Raw genomic sequence first — 23,615 nt, 5'->3', positions numbered from 1 at the left:
ATTCTTGTTTTTGTAATTTCAACTGTAAAAATGCAGGATATTCTCTGATGAGTATATTCAAATCGTCAATAGTAATAGATGTTTTATTTTCAGTATTCTGACTAAATTCATCATTTGTATAAACACTTATAACATTTAAAAGTATTACTTTCAGTAAAATAGTATGTATTTTGCAATAATAGTTCATTTTTACCTGTTAAATAAAATTATTCAGACTTGAGTAAATCAATTAATTATTACAAAAAAAAAAACCAGCAAATTGATCAAAGTAAAATTAAAATATTCAATTATTGTAAGGTTTTTGACGACATTAGTTTAAGTTCACGTTTTAAAATAAGTATATTTTTCTTGAATATATTAAAATTAATACCTCGCAAGTGATCAATTATTTGTTTAACTATAATGTTTAATTTTTAGAATATACAGGGTGATTTTTTTATCATAACCCACTCAATTACTTACAGAATAATAATAATTTAAACATTTTTTTTTTTATTTTCTTTAGTTACACATTATTCTTGAATTTTTAACTATGTAATACTTTTTAAGTTCATCCCTTATGCCTTGGAGGGGGGTCAACTTTGTTTTTTTAAATGGTAACACATATTTTTAATTTAATAAAATGTTTGAGTTTTTAATTTAATAGTAAATGGCATTTGAATTTTTAATATAACTTTATTAGCTTATTAGATATAAACATTTAAAGTTTCAAAATTTTGAGTTAATATACATGTATAATACACATGGGATTGTAAATACAGGTAGCTAATTGGATTTTTATGACATTGCTGTCTCAGTCACGGATTGTTTATTATCAATTATGATTATCAATAGATATACTTTCTGTATTGTCAGTTAGTGTATTTATAAACTCATAACAATGTGCCTTACTACAATTGATAATAACAATGCTGTGTACCTGCTAATATCGATGTTATAAAAAACCAATTAGCTACCTGTATTTGTAATCCCTTGTGTATTATACCTGTATATTAATTCAAAAATTTGAAACTTTAAATGATTATATCTAATAAACGAATTAAGTTATATTAAAAATTCAAATGCCATTTACTATTAAATTAAAAACTCAAACATTTTATTAAATTAAAAATATGTGTTACCATTTAAAAAAACAAAGTTGACCCCCCTCCAAGGCATAAAGGATGAACTTAAAAAGTATTACATAGTTAAAAATTCAAGAATAATTTTTAGTTACACTAAAAATAATGAAAAAAAAAATTGTTTAAATTATTATTATTCTGTAAGTAATTGAGTGGGTTATGATAAAAAAATCACCCTGTATTTAAATCGTAATTATTTTATATTTATCCTCGTGCAAGCGTCATATTTACTGGTTTACGCACTATTTTTATATATTAACGTAGTTAGAAAAAAATAATTGTTTGGCAAATTATTATATTGAAATATTTTTATAACACAAGTAATATAAAATAAGTTTCTGATAATTTAACAGTTCTTAGTGTTAAGTGTATACTTTGCTAAACTGCACCACATGATTCATTTGATGACAATATAATTATATAATTAAGAGTACTGTTCGTATAGTTTAACCAACTTTAAAAAATAGTTGGATATATTTTTTTGGGCGATGTTAATAAAATATTGTTCACAACAATAATAATAAACTTAAGATACTTAACTCAATTGATTATAAACACTTCTAATGGTACTCACAGAGAATTGCAACAGTCCAGCCACTCTTATAACTAAGACACTAATACAAAGAATATAATTTTTGGGATGCTGTGGCAGAATTAGGAAGTTAAGCTCTTTATGACCATCCAGATTGCGCCTATAATTTTACATAGAGGCTCCGGAATTATATAATCCCGAGGAGAGGAGAGGGATTTTTAATATAATTGTCTATCCTTGCATAGATTATTATTACAAGTACTTTCATACATGGGAGGTGCCATAAATCCAATAATCGGTTCTTAGGAAATAACAAAGCCGGAAAAATGAATGATGGGAGAACCGCCAGTTTTAGAATCTTGTTAATGATAAAAAAAATTATTTTCATAATAACTAATAATTTATAGGTGCTTATAGAATCATGCAGCAATTGAATTTTAACATTTTATTTTGCTCATTATTCATAAATGGCTATATTAAACTCATATAACTTGAGTTATATTGATATGCGCAAGGATAAAGGCAGAAACTTTTCTTACTTTTCAGGAGTTCAAAAATAAAATTTATTTGATTACACCCTATTTGTTTATCAATTTTCTAAGTAGATTAATTCCGATTCAAACCAAATTTTCAACATTTTGACAAAAGTTATTANATTTTCATAATAACTAATAATTTATAGGTCCTTATAGAATCATGCAGCAATTGAATTTTAACATTTTATTTTGCTCATTATTCATAAATGGCTATATTAAACTCATATAACCTGAGTTATATTGATATGCGCAAGGATAAAGGCAGAAACTTTTCTTACTTTTCAGGAGTTCAAAAATAAAATTTATTTGATTACACCCTATTTGTTTATCAATTTTCTAAGTAGATTAATTCCGATTCAAACCAAATTTTCAACATTTTGACAAAAGTTATTATGAGACGAGTAAAACAGAAATTCATATGGCTCATAATGTCAAAGTTGAATTTTTGAGTTACTGTGTTATTCGTTGCGCATGGTAATATGTATTTTGATAATATATCATCAATATATGTATTGATAATTGTGTATTAAATTTTCGAGCGTGTTCAATATTAATAAATTCTATGCAAAGCGGCACCTTGTATATAAGGTGCTGATATCAGCATTTCGGTACTATTGTTACACTGTAAACAAATATCCATGTTGGTTAATAAAAATAGTACATATTTGGTAGGTAATTTTTTTTTGTTTTTATGAAAAAATGTAAGTAAAGTAATTAATTATTTTATATATTTGATAATTACTTGTCTATAGATAATTAATTATAATTATTGTATTACAACATAATAATAACATAATATTATATTATATTATACATTATCATGTATAAAGAAATTTAATACATATTAGTATCTAGAAACGCTATCCATTATAGTGTTGGTTATTATTTAGAAATAGGGCGTACTCTGTTTGATAATAACCATCAAAATTAATTATTAAATATGCATGTTTATAAAAATTACTATCACTACTTTTACGTGAATTTTGATATTTTTTTTTTATTTTAAAATCAAGTAGAATCCAGGTCACATTTTTATGCAAAAATTTTTTTTTTAAGTATACTATTTCTACTGTTTTGAGAATTTATTTGTAAAAATATAATAAAAAATGATCACTTGTGGCTAATTAATTCTATTTAATTTATTGGTAAATTTATTCCATTATAAGTGAAATAATTATTATGATATAGATTTATACTAATTGAAAATTTAAACGCATTTAAACACGTAATTAAAAAGTTTCTTATTCTGTTATTCCTAAGCAAAAATTTTTCACATACATTTAATACTTTTATTGCGTATTAAAAACAATTGATTATACTGTCAATTTTATCGCAAAATATCATAAATTAATGGTTTAAATTTATGCACACATGTTAAAATTATTAAACATTACAATCTAAGTATTAAGATGACAATATAAAATGACGCAAGTGTTAATTACGCTAATGTGTATTTTAAGAATTGACGTTGGTTTTTATCAATATTATCATACACTGAAATATTTAATTATATATTATTATTTTTTCAAAGGTTTATATACCGTATTAGTTATTATACATTTAATACATTTATTTTTTATTTTTCAATCATTTATCTGTGACAGGATATTGAAATTTTAAAGAAGTAAAGTTAAGCCTTAAAAACATTTTACGCGTTTTCTTACTTAAATTATCATAAACTATGTTTCGGCTAATTGTGTTTTTGATTCTTTTTGCTGCAGTTTTTGCAAATTTTTACGGTCACATGAAATTACATTGTTTGTTTTCGAAATATATGTTAAATTTTTTTCAGCTAAATGAAAAGTATTTCATTTTGTCATCAAACCTAAATGTCCCGAATGTCACTTATATGAATCACTTGAAATATTATGGAAATAATATACAAACACAAAGCGTTATAATTTTGGTGATGCTGGACGAGTTACAAAAAATAGATAAACAGTTTTCTGCAGATCTAATGACGGTAAATTTATACTTAAATAATGTAATGGGTCATACTTATATGTATTCTAATAATGAAAATACATATAATAATACATATTTAACTGACGAACAACATTTGAGAATTGGGTTTAAAATAAATTATGACTTGATTACCACTCATTTACAAAGGTTTTTAGATCATGAATGTGATAACACAAATTTATTTTTTATTCAAGTTGAAAAGCGATTTGAATATTTAACAATAAGCCAACGAGGTTGCCTTAATATAAATAAAATAGATGATGTTCAAGTTGCTTATAATTGTTTAGAGGGTTTAAAAAAAACAGCTAATGGTGTATTTGAACAAAATATCCTTAAAATTAGGTATGTAGACTTTCACCCTTCAAACTTATTGTTTTTCGATATTATGAATTCTTATAGCAAGTTTCACAGTACGTACAAAGCACCTGATGGCCTTAGTTTGATGAGATCCGTTACAGTACAAGTTAACTATAACACCGAAACAACTATCCTAAAATTATACGAAAGTGCATTACTTAATTTTGATGGATATTATATGAAATCATTTCAACAACAATTTTTAGCTGCTACAATTCATCCAGTATTTATGCTTATTATATCGTTCCTCAATACTTATAAACAGCTTTACTCTACACAATTCGATAGAACATTTAGAGCTCATATAACTAATCTAACTAATTCAATAGTAAAAATAATTCAAAACATAACTCGCACGGAATTATACGATTTTAAAATCAACAAGTTATATTCCGATTTGGCTCATAATTTATCGAGCTTTAATTTATACAACAGTAAACCAAATTGGATAAATAATGCAATAACGACCATGACTCAAGCAATGAGTATAAATAAACTTAAGCTTAATTTGAAAGTTTATCAATTAAAAAATTATATTACATACCAAGAATGTCTAAATCTATTGCGTACAATTGACGGAGAATTGAATATAGTCGACACATACGTAAATGCGTTGATTCAAAATAAAAAATCATTCCATATTATTAGAAAAACCGTTTCACACAACGATTTGTTTGAAGTAGAGCCATTAAATATATTAAATGTAAAAAGTACAGGTAAGATGATAAGTATATTATTGAATTATTGTCTATAGTTTTATTTGAATATATATAAACGTTTGGTTCAATATTATTTCGATTAATTTTTGTAGTTTTGGGCTACGTTAAAGTATATTTTTATTATTTGTCTATTATAAAAATACGAAATAAGGATTTTATACTTAGTAATACTTTAAAATTTTCATGATATCCAATATTAAGCACTTTTCTTACAATATATTGTAAAAAATCGATAAAATTTTTGAGCTAAGTATTTATTGAGATTAAAACATTATACAGAGTGATTTTTTTATCATAACCCACTCAATAACTTGCAGAATAATAATAATTTAAAAATTCTTTTTTTTATTATCTTTGGTTACATATTATTCTTGAATTTTTAACTATGTAATAATTTTTAAGTTCATCCCTTATGCCTTGTAAGGGGGTCAACTTTGTTTTTTTAAATGGTAACACATATTTATTGAGATATAGTTTGCAAAATTACAACACGTTCTCGTATTCTACCCATAATAGAGAACAAAAATTGCTAAAAAAGAAAATTAATGAATAATGATTATTGGATTAAAAGTTATTATCGTTGACTTATTTAAATAAATTATTTGGGTGCTAAAATAGATAACTGATTCGAGAGACTTGTTTGATACAGAACATATTTAAGTTAATTTTGGTTGCTATAAATGTCTATTTATTTTTGTTTTTATGAAGTCGATATTTGTTTCTCTTTAAATAATAAAAAAAATATTTAAATAAATTTAATTAATTTAAAAAAAGAAAATTAAAGGGAAAATTTTTTAACTACATGTTTTTCAATATAATTCTCACCATTTATACGCTAATACATGATCTTTTTTTTTTAGAAAATCTATCTCATTATGATAAAAATTTACTATTTTCCAAACCAGTATCAATAATTGACGTAAAAAAAGAAGCAAATAACAGTATAAATAATACGAAATTTAACCAAACAGAATTAGTATCCCAAAATAGTAATAAATTAAACAGCATGTATAATAAATTCTTAAATAACAGCGTAGAAACAAATAATATTCCATCTAAAAATAAACCTATAACTGCGAACATTTCTGTCATTGACTTGGGTAAAAAAGAGGGGAAAAAAATTGGAGAAAATAGTTCAACTAATCAAGCTGTAAATGTCAATTTATCAAACAGTCTATTAAATAGTTCTGATACTAACAATAGTGAAAGATATACTAGTCAAAATGTTAATAATAAACCTACAACCACAAATATTTCCATAACTGATATGAATAAAAAAGATAATAGTGATTTAAATGAAACTGGTTCAATTAACCGAACCGAAAGTATCATTATTTCAAACAATTCTTTAATGAATTCTAATACCAACAATATTTTAGATTATATTAGTGACGCTTCTAGTCATAAAATCACAAATTTTTCCGTTAATGATATAAATAATAAAGATAATAGTGATTTAAATGAACATGATGAAATTGACCGATCTAGAAGTATCGATTCTTCATTAAATAGTACACTAACTAGTTCTAATACCAACAATAATTTAGATTATATTAGTGACGATTCTAGTAATAAAATCACAAATGTTTCCATTAATGATATAAATAATAAAGATAATAGTGATTTAAATGAACATGATGAAATTGACCGATCTAGAAGTATAGATTCTTCATTAAATAGTGCACAAACTAGTTCTAATACCAACAATAATTTAGATTATATTAGTGACGATTCTAGTAATAAAATCACAAATGTTTCCATTAATTATATAAATAGTAATGATAATAGTGATTTAAATGAACACGATGAATTTGACCGATCTAAAAGTATCGATTTTTCATTAAATAGTACATTAACTAGATGTGATACAAACAATAATTTAGGTTATATTAGTGACGATTCTAGTAATAAAATCACAAATGTTTCCATTAATGATATAAATAGTAATGATAATAGTGATTTAAATGAACACGATGAATTTGACCTATCTAGGAGTATGGATTTTTCATGTAATAGTATGAATTTGTCATCATCAAGTATACTAACTATTTTTGATAGCGACAATGATTTAGATTATATTAGTGACGGTTCTAGTAATAAAATCACAAATATTTGTTTAACAAATATGAATAAAAAAGAAAATAATGAATTAAATGAAAATGGTACGAATAATCAAGTAGAAAATATAAATTTCGCAAGCAGTTCATTGATAAACACTGATAGAACGAATAAAGCAGAATTAAATAGAAATAATTCTTTAATCAAACTTAAAGCTACCAGCATTAATGATATTGATAAGGATAAAAAAGGAAAAAATAGTTTTGAAAATAATAGGTCAAGTAACTCTAATAAAAGCGTAAATTTAATAAATAGTAATAATCAAAACAATATTGTTCTACATGAAAAAGTCGATGAAAATCTAAAAGTAAAAAATGAACCCAATAATAATAATAATTCTGTAAAAATTAAATCAGAGTATAATAGCGAAAATAAAGAAATAGAATTTGCTACAGATTGTTCTTCATCAAGTAACCCAAATAAAAATGATGAAGGTGATTACCAAATTGGAATCTTAAAATTCAATGAATTAAAGTCTAATATTGAAAAACGTATTTTGGATAATTCAATTGGAAATAATATTAATATAGCAAATGAAACCCAAGACATTCCGAGTAATAATAATATAAAGAAAGTAGGATCACGAGTAAGTCAACTACTAAATATATATAATGATTTAGCTGAAAATAAAATAAAAAACCAAAAAGAAGATTTAAATAGTAGATCAAATAGAATAAAAAACCAATTTATATTGACAAATAATACGTCTAGAAGAGAGCCAACTATAAAGGTCAATAAAAGTGATGCAGCTAATCGTAAGTTATATTTTTTACTTCATAAAAAAATTAACTGATGGGTCTTATGTTTTTAATATCATATCAAGTTAAAATAATTTGGTAGTGGTGTGATAGTGCAATTATATTATTCTAAATATATATTCTTGAAATGTATATATTATATTGTGTTAATTATCTTACTCGTATAAGCTATTAGATAGCAATAGTTAGAGTAGGTTCATATATAAAAAAACATGAGATCCATTTTAGTTTCAAAGTATTTGAAAATTAGGTTCCTAAGTTTTTAAAAAAACAAGTAACTAATACTATGAACGATAGATTTAATTTCATTCAACATTTTTTTATAAACCAAACTTATACAATAAAAGTTCATTATAATTATGTCGTTAATACATTTACACGGTACCTAAATTAATGCTTCGGAACATAAAAAGAAATTATATTTTTCATACCTAATAAGTTTTTATAGTTATTTTTAAATAATAACAAAATATAATTTATAAAATATCATAAAATAGATCAAATTAAAATTGAATTATTTTTTAATTCATAAAAAAAGGTATTTCATATGAACTCTATAATAAAAATTAAATCTGTATTAAAAATATTAAACTTAAAAAGCCAAAAAAATTGACTAAAACACCACGAATACGTATTTCGAGAATAATGTTACCATTATCAACGTTAAACACATTCTGACACCACGACTTAATAACCCTTCTTATATATCCCAAGTATATACCTTAAATACCTTATCACCAATTAACGTTTTCACAAAGTAATATTATCACAATTACATAGGTTCAACAATGAATTTTTCAGATTCCAACTAATTAAATTGTTCTTATTTTTTTAATTTTCCATTCCTCCCTTATGTAAAATTCTTTGTAATTATTTACATTTTCAATTAGTTTTATGGTTTTAATTGATTGATTTTGTGTCAATAATTTATTAGCCACAGGAAATTGATCAACTTCTTGATTTATATTGTTTTTTAAGTTTTCTTTAAACTTGACCCCTATATTTATTTTTGTTTGACCAACGTAACATTTATTACCTAATAAATATTTTACTAAAGTAATACCAAAATTCTTAAAAATTCTTGCTAGTCCACTTGAAATTCCTGGAAATATGAAATTGACAATATAATTACTTTTTGTTCTACCATGCTAGTAAGTGCACTAATTGCAATTCTTTTTTTATTTATTCCTCTTTTGTGCTCCTACTAATTTTGAAATTACCTTTTCATTATACCTATTAAATCTAGTTATTTATCTTATAACCTTGAGTTCTTTGTCGAAATCCGTTTTATTTATCGTAATATTAGCTAATCTGTAAATCATATACTTAAAAGCTACCATTTTGTGTCACCAGCTGTGATTTTAATTATTTGAACGTTCGTGTGTTTTTCGAGTAATTATCAAAATTTTGTTCCCTTATTTCATAATCACTCTATTAAAATCATAGAATTAATTGAAAACGTAAATAATTACAAAGAACTTGACACAAGGGAGGCAATAGAAAATTTCGAAATAAGAACATTATTCCCGAAATCCGTAGTGATTTAGTAATTTTTTTTTGGCTCTTTGAGTTAAATATTTTTTATTTTTAAATCGATATTTTAAATATGATTTTAATTTTTATTAATATTAGTCTCAAGTGATCAATTTTTATTATATTAATTCTATATGCACTTAATGTGTTTTTCAATGGTTTAATTACATTTTTTAGATAAAAGCAATGATGAGAATTTTACTCTATTACACTGTGTTTTCTCGAAATTCATGCTACAATTCCTTCAGTTAAATGAACAACGCTTCGTAGCAGTCCACTATAAAAACAATATCGAGACCTTTACGTTAGAAAACTTAATTTATTATAATTCTAATCTACAGTCCCAATCAAAAAATATTTTGGCTATGCTTGATGAATTGCGAAGTTTGAAAAGTAATGTATTTGTACCTGATTTAATGACGGTTAATCTATACATCAATAATCTAAAAGGAAATATCAATGAAAATTCAACAGTTGATGGTTATGTAAAATTATCAAGAGATAAATTCATTCTTTATTACAATATTATGACTGAAGAATTGTCGCAGTACATAAATTCAAAATGTAGAAATTGTTTAATGGGGAAGATTGATAAGCGTTTTACAGATTTAAAAGAAATAGTGTATAAAATGAGCGATAATCATATGGCCACTCTTAGTACAAAGAAATTGATGGAAGATATACAAATTTTAAAGTACCAGAGTTTTGTAGCCTTTAAAGAAACACTTGAGAACGATAGTTATAATGACTTCCATCCAACTAATATGCTATTTTACGATTTGATGTCTGGTTGGGCTTATCCAAAAAATTCTAAAGCCAATTCTTTAAATCCAGTTATTTCCAATAATTCAAGTATAGATTTTAAGCAAAAAAATAATGGCTTAAATTTAATAAGAAAAGTAATTCTAACTACAAATAATGATGCTGAAATAAAAAGTACAGTAGTAGAGTTATTTTATTGTGTTTCATTAAACTATAAAGCAGAATTTATAAAATCATACCAACAGCAAGTGTTAGCTTCAACGATTCATCCTGTGTTTAAATCTATAAGTAACTATTTAATTGTATTCAAACAAATATTCTACGCCCAATTCATCTCAATAAAGTTTACAGAAGATATAACTAAAATTGGAATTTTACTTAAAGATATTTTTAAAAAATTTGTTGATTTAAATTTGTTTGCAGACAAACCAAACGAATACCTAATAAATGTTTTGAAAAAATTTGAAGAGATAATATATATGGAACCTAAGAGTTCCATAAAGACTGAACATCCAGAATTAATTTCAAGTCTTTTAAGAATGTGCTCGAAACCTATGATTTTGAACAATCTTGAATTTACTATAGCTGATAAAATTTCAACTAATTTATCAGACGAAATATATAAAAAAATAATAAGCGAAAGCAATAGAGAAGTTAGTAATATCAATAATTTTGTGAATTCTTTATCATCATATAAATGCATATTTGAAATAATAAAAAGAACTGTTCCTCACGAAGAATTATTTACAATAAAACCACTAGAAATTATTCAAGAATGTGAAATAGGTAAGATGAAATTATTTTAAAATAGCCAATTTGTTTAAATTATGTTTAGAATCTTTGATTTTTAAGCTACTCAAGTCTTTGATTTTAATTCATTATTTTAACTATTAAGACAATGTTAGGGGTCTAATTCAAAAAATAATTTTGACAACATGAAGATAATTAAATAAAAAGTATTTATTTATTATGATAATTATTTTATTATTTACCTAGATATATATTTAAAATGGGTATATCATATTAATAAAATATGAATAAAACAATACGCTTGTATATTTATAACCAATAATGTGTACATTTACCGTAACTGAAAGACATTTTCATACAATATTATTCTCTAAAACATGCTTCTACTTAAACTCAAACTTATACTCAATTTCTCTAGTTAATTTATAATGGAACATCCAATTTAAAAAGATAGGATATAAATTTAGTTGTTCTTTTACGCAATTTTTTATATTGATGATGAATATAAAAAAATAATCTTTGTTAATAATGATTAAAAATTTCATAGTTGGTTTATTGCTCTATTATACAAAATAATCCATGATCTATAACCGAGTTCTTGTATTAAATTTTTAATTTCCTATAAATATTTGTTATGTCCATTCATGATAAATAAAAGAACCATGAGATAAATCACGATCAAAGAGTTTTTTATTTTTACATAAATACGAGATCTATTGTATCTAAGTATAAACACATATCAAATTTTACTAATTAACATTTCAAACATTTTTTTTTCATTGCTACATACATAAAATTGTTAAAGGCATATCTCTTTTAATATTTGGTCTTAATAAAAATAATAAATGATTATAACATCAACCATTAACCAACATATACATATAGATACATACAATATTGAAACTTGATCAAAAGTTAAACAAAATAAAAAATTTAGTTCAAATTTAGTGAAAAATGATACACAAATTCACAATTATAATTGAATAAATATTTACGAATCACGACTTTTATTTGATTTTTATGTAGATTTACCTTTTATAACTACATGAAATTTAACAACATTTTTTGAAGTTTAAGAGTTAGTAGGAAATAAAACACTTGTATTTTAAAAATATTTGATATATAATTAATATTAATATTATTTTATAATAGTTTTATGAATTTTGTTTCAGAACCATTTTCTAATTTGAACTCTGTAAATGAAGATTAATTAATTAGTAGTTTTTAATTATGTATTTAGCTTATATAAATTACCATAAATAATAATTGAATCATTTGTTTACTTGTATATATTTTTGGAGCTTATATTTTTTATAAAATACTTTATACTTATTTGCCATATAAAATAATAAAATGTTCAATAATTTCATTTTATTGCAAAATAACATCTTTAAAATTATGCCACTTATGTTAATATATGAACTTTTAATTGTTTACGATAAATTACGGGCCTAGTATCAAATATTTTACACTAAAAGCACGTATTTTTAGAAGAGTTTTTATATTATTATATTTACATTATAGTTGGTGAAATTCAAAAGTGGGAATAAATAAGTAAATTTATTATAGTTTAATTCAGTTATTCTTTATAGCTTAATAGAGATATATAGATTTTATGTTAAAATCATTTTTTATTGTTTATTCAACGTCAGATTAACATATATTTTTTGGTAATAGCTATTTTTAATAAAATTCTAAATATGTCAAAAAAAATAAATGTTTAATTACGTAGACGAATAATTGAAAAATTATTTTTATAATTATTGCATACCACTGTCTCCGTAATGAACTGTATCTCAATTTTCGAAATTATTAGGAGGAATAATTAAATACATTATTTTTAAATAACTAACAAAAAAATTTTTATTATAACTACATTATCTCAAGAAATAATAGAGATTTATTATTTTGAAAACTCTTATTTGTATTTCATATTGTAAATATGTATTTCTCTATCAAAAAAAAAAAAAACTCAAATCGTCGTCTATATTTATCAGTTAGTATACAAATACATGTTTAAAAGATAAAATAACCTAAAATTATATCATACGTTTTTTATGTTTGAAAAATAATATGTGTATAAAAAAATATAGAAGAAAAAATTTATTTTTTCAAAAAAAGTTATAAGTTATTAACATATTTATAATTGAGTATGAAAAGGAGAATGCAGCCTAGAAATGACTAATAATATAAATAGTAACATTCTTCCTCAGTCTATATTTCTAAATTATTACAACTTCTAGATAGTCTAAAATTTTTTATCGACGCATCAATTTTTTAATTATGTTATTAAATGATCTAAATTTAATGAATTTATAATTAATAGATATTTTCTATTAATTTAGTATAAGAGCTAATTTTATTTAATATTGTTATTTCTAAAAATTAAAGTCGACATCTTTAAAGGATGACAGTAAAAAGTAATTAATGTCTAGAAAATAAATTAATTTATGTAACAAAAAGAAACTAATTTTTTTTTTAATATTCTATTTATTATGTGAATATTATTTAAATTGTAAATAATAAATGTGTATTATATGTACACTACCAAAATGTTCGAAGTCTACTGAACAAAAATAACCGAATTAAAATATAATATTTCATTGTATAAAGCTGATTTTTTTTGTTCTAACATAAACGTGGCTAAATCATTCAATATATGATTCAAATCTTAACTTAATGATTTAAGTACAATATTTATCATGCTGTAGAGTTAAAACTGCTTTTTGTTTGATGACTGGCGAGGGTTAGTGATATGCATTCATAAGAGTTAATTATCAAATTATTATTATGATCCCATCCATAATGTTGTTATATACTTGTGTGTATATGCAATGGTGAGATATGTCAGTATTCACTGTTGATGTTAATTATAGCTCACCAAGCGTTTATTCAGTGAATACAGAGGCTGTTAAAAATATACATATTAGGTCAAAGTTATATATTCATATGGATGATAATAATTTACTCGATGCAGAATATTTTTGGATGAACACGAAATTATTAATTATTTATGGTGGAATATAATTGACCAAGGTGAATGAAATCTTCAAAAGCCTTTCATTTTTTAATTATAATTAAATTTTAATATCAACATAACATTATTTCTAATAGTTACGGTATTTATTAAAATTAATTTTTTTCTAATTTAAACTCTCTTCTAGTAAATATCACTTCTGAATCATTAGTATAATTAAACAATTGCCATGCAGTATCAAAAAAAAGATACAATGCTCAAATTATGTACGAGATTTCTATAAATCTACTTGTTATTATAATTTTAAATGTAGAGATTATATCAAATGTCCTTATAACTAAGAAATATTAATAGGTCAAATATCTATCATTGTAAATATGGCACTTAATAAATTATATTAAATCTATAGATTTATTTATTCCTAAAGTCTTCCCTCGTAAAAAATTCTACTCGATTTGATTTTTAAAGATATTTTGATATTAATTAAAAACAAATACTTTATGTACAAATTTTACCAATTACAGTTACTTTACTTAACTTATCAACTAATATATTTAATTTATCAATATATTTACTATGACAAAATAAAGTAAAAAATTTACATTTTGCTATTAAATTAAAAAATATATAATATAATTACTTATATATTTTGATAATTAAACATTTTTATAGGATACAGTTTTTTATTTAAACAGATTTCCAAATTCAACACTAAACTATGGTAGAAATTTATTTTTCCGTTATAATAATATGGTACGTTTCTTAGAATTATACCTCTCAAGCTTAGTAAAAATCATTAATAGCGTAAAAATGTATTTATTAAAATAATAATCCCAATCTATTTAATTTAATTCTCATGATATTTCACAAAAGCAAACTCATATAGAATCATAATTATTTCTATTTTCTAAACACAAACTTAATCATTTTGATATTAAATCCATTTTTTCTACTTTTAAAATATCTTTAGGGGCTTTTAAGATATTTAATAACAACTGTTTCTTTTTTTTTTTTACTTTATATGATTTAATACGTTTTTGTTTTAAATATATTACTCATACTAATTATATCATCAAAATCCTCAAAATTACTTTTTTTATTTGTTATAACATTTGCTTATATGTTATGAAAAACATACTAATAACTTTGTTAGATACACATTAATGTGAGGTGATTCGATACATTTAATTTAATATGAAAACACGGTAAGTGAGGGAGAGCAGGTCAGTCGATCACATCATACACGTTCGTGTTTGTCACAACGGGTATGCCGCTGACACAACGCAATTTGTTTTTATCTTTTTTGTTCTGTAGCCGTCTAGTATTCCGGAGATTCCGCGTTTTTTATATAATATACGCCGCGACCTTCAATGTTTTTTCCCACTAAAAAAAAAAACCACCACCTTCGTAACGGTACGGCGGCGCTGCTGTTTAGACCGGTCCCTGTGTGTGTGGCAGTGGTCTTGAAGAATTCATTCGCGCTCAATTAGTCGGCCGTTTCGGTAATATCGTCACCAGGTTTCTTTTGGGTCGAGTATTGCCTTGTCGCCACATTGTTCAATTTGAGCTGCTCAACGGCTTGTTATATGTTACGGTGTTTTTTGTTGCCTTCCCTGCATCTGATGTGTTCCAGTGTTCATCACCTTCAGACGGCAGTGGGTAATTACTAAGAATTTTTTTTATTGTTTATTTTAACGGATACAGTCCACATAATATATGTATTAGTTATAAGAAAGGGGATATATATGTTATTTATTTTATTAGTAATTTGTGCTAATTTCATTTTATCATTGGTTCTTGTTGTTTATTATTATTTTTCTATCATAACGGAAATATCAGATTGTGATTATATATATATATATGTTGTTTTTCTTTCTATCTATAGTATATTGTAAGGCTCAATTTCCACAATTTTATATTCTCCTTTCCTTCCGCTAAGGCATGCCCAAAAATACGTATGGTCAATCGTATTTATTAAACAAACAAAAAGGTTAAAAAATCGCAAATTGCCGATACTAAAGAAAATATAGCCGGCATTGCACAAACTTTGAACCTTAAATAAGTTGTTGAAGCTAACACTAGTTATTGAAAATATTTTACATAATAAACCATCGAAATTTGAATAGCGATTATGAAGCTCAGTACAAATTAAGGATTACGAAAAAATAAATACTTGTAGACTTCTATATACGATTATACATTTTATTTATTTTAATATATGCTAAAATAAAATACGTCATATAGTTATCGCGGTGGTGATTGATTACTATATGACGTCGATTTTCCCAAATTTATAGAGAGAAAGAAAAGAATACACTATTTTTGTATAGCTAATAATAGAAATGGTTTTTTTTAATGTTAACGGATGTATCCATGTTTTCAGTTACAACGCAAATCGTAAATACATCCGAAACGTCGGTTTATGACTCAAATCGTGAATACATAAGTAAACATTTCAAGCAATACAAAAATCTACGAAAGTTTAAACACATTCATTGGTTCACTAAAATTATGTTATCACAAGAAATAATAATGGTTATTTATTTTAAATATGTATCACATTGAACACGTGTATATTTCAAAAAAAAATGTTCTTTTGTCAAGATACGTAGTTTTGTCACTTAAACGACAGTATGACGTATATTCAACTAGTTTACATTAAAATAAATATTTATTTGAAAAATAAAATTATATAAAATATATAATATTATATTATATTAATTTTTTTTTTATGAAAAATTATTTTGTAATCCAAAAAATTTAGCTCTCAAAAATTTATAATACCCTATGAGTAATTTTGCAAACCTACTAGTAGTTATATAAACTTAACTCGTTAAGTTAATGAGATTTTTCAATTGAACCTTTAACTTGATTTATTTAAAAAAAATAAAATTTAACTATTGATTTGTTAACCTTTTCCAATTAACTTAATCTTAATGAGTTAAAACCTACTAAGACTATTATTTTTAACACCACACTTATAAAGGGTGGGGCTATTAAGCAACAATTAACTGATAAATTAATAAATATAATTTGCAAGTATATCAGAGGTTCATAATGAATGGATAAAATATTTTTTTTGTAATAAAAATATGTACAGGGGGATTTTTTTATCATAACCCTCTCAATTACTTGCAGAATAATAATAATTTTAACATTTTTTTTTTTATTATCTTTAGTTACACATTATTCTTGAATTTTTAACTATGTAATACTTTTTAAGTTCATCCCTTATGCCTTGGAGGGGGGTCAACTTTGTTTTTTTAAATGGTAACACATATTTTTAATTTAATAAAATGTTTGAGTTTTTAATTTAATAGTAAATGGCATTTGAATTTTTAATATAACTTAATTCGTTTATTAGATATAATCATTTAAAGTTTCAAATTTTTGAATTAATATACAGGTATAATACACAAGGGATTACAAATACAGGTAGCTAATTGGTTTTTTATAACATCGATATTAGCAGGTACACAGCATTGTTATTATCAATTGTAGTAAGGCACATTGTTATGAGTTTATAAATACACTAACTGACAATACAGAAAGTATATCTATTGATAATCATAATTGATAATAAACAATCCGTGACTGAGACAGCAATGTCATAAAAATCCAATTAGCTACCTGTATTTACAATCCCATGTGTATTATACATGTATATTAACTCAAAATTTTGAAACTNATGTATAATACATGTACAATGTACATGTCATGTATATTAACTCAAAATTTTAAAACTTTAAATGTTTATATCTAATAAGCTAATAAAGTTATATTAAAAATTCAAATGCCATTTACTATTAAATTAAAAACTCAAACATTTTATTAAATTAAAAATATGTGTTACCATTTAAAAAAACAAAGTTGACCCCCCTCCAAGGCATAAGGGATGAACTTAAAAAGTATTACATAGTTAAAAATTCAAGAATAATGTGTAACTAAAGATAATAAAAAAAAAAAATGTTTAAATTATTATTATTCTGCAAGTAATTGAGTGAGTTATGATAAAAAAATCACCCTGTATACAATATCGAACCTTTTCTATAATAAGTAAAATGATATAATTGTGACAACTACCCAAGGTTTCTACTACCTTATAATGTGATGGTAAAATACCAAATGTGTTGACTATAAAATATCTATAAAAACTAAATCTTAAATCTAATCAAAAAACATTGTTTATAGCTGTTCTATTAAAATAAAACCGAACATATTTTGAAATATGATAGTTAATGTTTTTAATGTAAGCAGCATTAAGAACAGAAAAGCAGTCATGTATGATTATTTTCAAAAAATTCAATAAACAAGAATTTAAACAAAATGCTCTTCCCATTTTTGAAAATATATGATCTTGTGATAATTTTTTTCCAGCGTACAGATATTAAACTTTTTTATTGAGATATAAATTAATCATTGTAATATTAAAATACCAAACATTATTTTAAATCTTTTTTAACAATAAATAGTAACTTTTACTACTCATGCATTATTCAAGACTGTTAGTAGTAATTTCTTTCTGTTTTAAACAAATTTTAAATAAAAAATTTACAAAAATTCTTTTTTAATTTTATTACAAATAATTTGAAGAAAATTAATTTGCATGCAATTAAATTATTTTACTTTCACTTGTTTGTAAATTACTACAGGAACTACAATGATTGCCGTATATAATGTACTCTAAATAGTTTCAGTAAAGGATTATTGTAGCCCTATACATCCCAAAACCTGGATCTCTGAATTTACAATCAAATGTTTACATTTTTTTTATATTCAAATTTACATTAAAAAATCTATTAAATTATTTTTATTTTCATTAATTATTGGTTGCGCAATTAAATGACTCATTAAATATATAGTAGCACATTAGAAAGTATTTAGTTAGTAAACATTTAATAGAGCTTTAAATTTAATAATGTATTTAACTTTTTATAAAAGGTTAAAATAATAATAGATATATACCTAATATCATTAGACTTTTATGATAATACAATTTTTTAAACGCAGTTATACTAATTTCGGTAGAAGTCACTTGCGTCAATGGCTTATGTATACAAGTGTGTTATAATAGGATATTGTATACTTATTGTACTTATTTAATTTTAATATGATCATAAGTTACCTAAATTAATTATTGAACATGAATAATTATGTTAGTAGAGTGTCGAAAATGCTTAATTCAATAGTAATAAATAAAAATCCTACATGTTTAATAATAATTGATATGAAAAATTGCATACACATTTTTATTTTCAATTTGAAAATATCGCAATTAACATTTTTCATAGATTTTTTTTATTATATTTTAACAATTCTATTAACCAATTCTAGTAGTTATAAATTAATGGTACAAGGTAAAGCCTGGGTGTTTTTATTTTTATCACTTAAATATTGTCAGCTCAACTTCTCCTATATATTAGTGTTAATAATTTCCAACATACTGGTCTAAAGTCATTATTGAACAATTATTATCTTAATTAGCTCGTTATTTAATAAATAAACTAATTAATTATGAATTTTTTTTTTTTTTAATTCTAAGCTGCTAACTTAGTATTTTAATTTATTTAGTATATATTTTATTTAGTAACCAATCCCTTATAAAACTTATGGGATAAATATAAAAATACTATATGACTAATAAATTGAGAAACCCATGTAAATAAAAGAAATAAAATTAACAATAATCATTCGTAATATAATGTCTAATTTTCTCCACTAATGGAATTGGACATAATTAAATTTAATTAATAATTCCATTTGATACCACGGGAAAATCTTAGTATTGCAAATACCTTGTCTCTTAAAATATCAGTCTGGTTTTTTAGGTTACCTAGCATAAAATTCGATTATTCCATAAAACCTTTAAATATATAAATAGTTCAATATTTTAAACAGAATTTTCATACATTAATTATACACAAACATTGTTTTTAACAAATCAAATTGTACCTTTTGGCTTAAAGGTCAAAATCATATATAAGGCAATGTGCGGTTGTATACGTAACACGTTTATTACTGTGACCGATTTTTCTTCAAATATAAATATAAAAATCTGTTTTTCATTTTTTTTTTTTTTTAATTCTTTCGAATTAAAATTGTTTTTATATTTGTAAATTATATTTAAAAATGTGAAAGAGAATAGACATGTGACAGATCTATTCTTGTTTATTCTTGTCCTTTTGCTGGATTTCTTGACTTTATATTGCAGTTTTTTAGTTTTATTATAAGATTTACGTTTGTATGTTTTAATTTAGCCAACATTCTTTTGCTAGATGGAATTTTACTACCACTTCGTTTTTTATCTGTTTATATAAATTGTTGTAATCTCTGTTCCTTAAATTGTTCCTTCTGTCAATAAATTCAAGAATTTTTCCAGTCATCCATTGCTTCCTCGGTTTTATTTTATATTTACCAATTATTTTATCTGCAACTCTAATTATATCCATCTTTATACTATCCCAGCTTTACTGTAATTTTAAATTCATCTACATTCGTTTTGAACTCTTCTGAGATATTTTAGTTTTTCAATGATCCATTTTTTTTTTTTATCACTTTAATTCTTTTCTTAAATTGAATGTTGCATTGTGCCATTACAATATTACGGTCACTATCGATGTCATATCCTGGGTAGGTATAGCTAAATTTTATTTGATTTCTGAACTTAGTTTTTACGAGAATGAAATCTATTTGATACTGACTTCTATTTCCAGGCACTTTCCATGTGTATCTTCTTCTTAGCAGAACTTCAAAGTATGTATTTGTTACTATCAGTTCCTATTGTTCACAAAACTATCAATCTTGTGCCTCTTTTTTTCTCTTCTCTAGTGCATATTTTCCAGAGAAATTACTTCTTTCACGTCCTATCAAGGCGTTAACATAACCAATGATAAATACATTTGAGTTGCATTCTGTTAGTTGTATGAGTTCTTCAATCTGTTCGTATGTCTCTTCAATTTCTTCATCCGTACTTCAAGATAATAAATAGTTACTGAAGTAGAACAAGTTGAGTACATTGTCTTTCCACTTCCTTTATAATATCACTGCCACCCCATTTCTTCCTTTTTTTCTTATTTTTACTATTCTAAAATCTTCAGATATGAAATCACCATTTCTTGCTCATCTAGTATGACTTATATCAAGTATGTCTAGCTTTGCATTCTTTATTTATTCTTTTACTCTTTCCAGTTTCCCCATTTTAATCACTGTCTTCGCATTCCATGTCCCTTTTCCAAAATAATTAAGCAATCCAAATGATACTTTGTGCAAACTCAGAAATATTAGAATCGTTTATTATAAATAAATTAAAAAAGCTTATCCGAGTAAAAATAAAATTGCCTAGGGGTCTATTTTCGAAACGTCCGTCCGTCAAACGGATTCTATTGTTTCTATTAAGTATACTAAATATTCTTCGATGAACGTTTATGATCCACAATTGTTTGCAATTTATTGTAATAATAAAAATAAATATTTTGAATTTTTAATTTATACAACTTGATTTTTAATATTAAAATTTTTATTTTTAATTAATATATTATTTTTTAATAACAATAATTTATTATTAAAACAAACATTTATAATTTGTTAATTTAATTTGCTTGATGTGAATTTAGTTTAAGTAACTCGCCAAAATTAAATAAATAATTTAATTACATAAATTCTAAAAAAAATTTTTGGACAATTGAATACATGTTAAATTAAAAATTATTAATACACTTTGAACAACAATACTTAAATTGTCGAAAATAAAATGAAAACATATAATTATATATTATTTTATTTATATATTTTTATATTATTAATTAATATAATAATTAATTAAATATGATTTAATTTAAAATTATATTTTAGGTAAATATGTTTACCTAAAAGGTAAGTATAAGGGTAAAACCATTGTATTGTTATAAATAACCGTTCGCAATCGGATGGTTCCTAACATCTTTTGTAAATTATAGTAATCACGAAAAGATAGTGTTTTCTTCTGTCCATTTATCAATACGTATTTCAATGTTTAATACCGTAAAATAATACATGAAAATTAAAATTTTTACAAACTTTAAAATGCTACAGAATATTTACTACTGAATATTAATAAGATATTTTTTTATTAAAATTTTTCTTAAACTCTACTCTACAAAATAGCTATCTTAGATTTTTTTTACATTTTATTTAAAATTTAAAAATAATTAATATTTTTAATAAAATGTATAAAAATTAATTATTGAGATATAGCTATAGACCTGACGTATAACTATTATTTAAAAAAAAAATCAGCTAAAAATATTAACTGAATCAAAAGTTATTTAAGTTGTCAGTGAGTGGTGGGCCACCCTGTATATTATCTTTTCCCAAATCTTCATACTATGACTCTAATCTTTATGACTCTACACTTTCCATACTCCTACATGTCTCCTTTACCTTTAATTATCGGCACCATAATACTATTCCTCCATTCTTTTAAAAAGTTCCTTCAATCACTTTATGCCAACACTGCCTAATATTTTCCATACTTCTACTAGTATTTCATCTGGTTTTACTGCTTTATTCTTTTTAATGGATGCCACAGCCTCCCATACCTCTTTCTTACTAATTAAATATACTAGTTCTTCCCACGAGATATTCTGAAATGCCTCTTTTGGATACTCTTCATTCAATATTTTTTTTAAATACTCCTACCTTTTTTCGCATAATTATCCGTCGAAAGCACCCTCTTATGAACACTACTAGTGTTAATAAGAGGTTGGGTTAGAGAACTTTACGCAGGTTGTTGACTTAAATCTCTATAGTTGCCTGGTACTAGCATAGGGACCATGACAGTATTCTTAACCCGTATCTACAAGGATATGATTACCTTATTAAATTCTTTATTTAATAGTAAATAAATAAATAGATAAAATTTAAACGTTTTATACAATTAACAGATAATTCAACTATTCTTTTAGAATTCAATCTAAAACACATCGATAGAAAACTATACTAATTCTTAAATTTTAATAAAATTATATAATTAGATCATATATTAAAATGTTTATATTATGAGACTTTACATCAAATAATTTATTTAATTTATTTGTCATTTACCTATTCATTAAATAATTGAGTATACGGTATGAATCATGCAAATTTAAACAAACATTATTATTAGAAGATTGTATCTTTCAATTAAATTAACCTGGAATATTCAAAATAGCAAGTATAAAAAAAATATATGAAGGATTAAAATTTAAAACAAATCTTGATATTACAAAAAATATAATACTTATATGAATGATAAATGACACAAATACAAATACAATTGCAATCATTTTAGATATCGACTTTATTTATAAATGTATTTATTAATGTTAAAGCAAAAAGAAATATGGCATTTTCAGAAATTTAGTGTGCTTAACAAATATCGTAACAGAAAAAATTAATAAAAACTCTATTGAAAACTTTTTACGTTTCAGTTCAATGGTTTTTTTAACTCTAAATATCTAGATACGTT

The 23,615-nt window shown here is 23.7% G+C and overlaps 2 protein-coding genes across 5 annotated transcripts in view; one reads left to right on the top strand and one right to left on the bottom strand.

Moving 5' to 3' along the window:
- The window catches only part of LOC126902840 (uncharacterized), a 44,183-nt gene extending 39,018 nt beyond the window's left edge, over positions 1-5,165 (bottom strand). For 2 of the 4 annotated variants that reach the window (XM_050680497.1, XM_050680500.1), the window contains exon 1: positions 5,056-5,165. The gene's annotated coding sequence lies outside the window, so the exon portion shown is untranslated. Of the gene's footprint in view, positions 1-221; positions 1,096-5,055 lie in introns of those variants that run through there. The other 2 variants (XM_050680501.1, XM_050680498.1) reach the window with 2 other exon arrangements.
- On the top strand, positions 3,760-12,561 carry LOC126902822 (putative uncharacterized protein DDB_G0282133). The gene is made up of 4 exons (XM_050680449.1): positions 3,760-5,227; positions 6,091-8,103; positions 9,817-11,187; positions 12,324-12,561. The coding sequence occupies exons 1-4, from the start codon at positions 3,871-3,873 to the stop codon at positions 12,359-12,361; spliced, it is 4,779 nt and encodes a 1,592-aa protein (XP_050536406.1). The 5' UTR covers positions 3,760-3,870; the 3' UTR covers positions 12,362-12,561.
- The last annotated feature ends 11,054 nt before the right edge of the window (positions 12,562-23,615 follow it).

The sequence above is a fragment of the Daktulosphaira vitifoliae genome, unplaced genomic scaffold, assembly GCF_025091365.1.
Source record: "Daktulosphaira vitifoliae isolate Bord-2020 unplaced genomic scaffold, ASM2509136v1 Scaffold_3, whole genome shotgun sequence".
In the NCBI taxonomy this organism is placed as follows: Eukaryota; Metazoa; Arthropoda; class Insecta; order Hemiptera; family Phylloxeridae; genus Daktulosphaira; species Daktulosphaira vitifoliae.
This window is presented reverse-complemented; position numbering and strand designations above follow the sequence as displayed.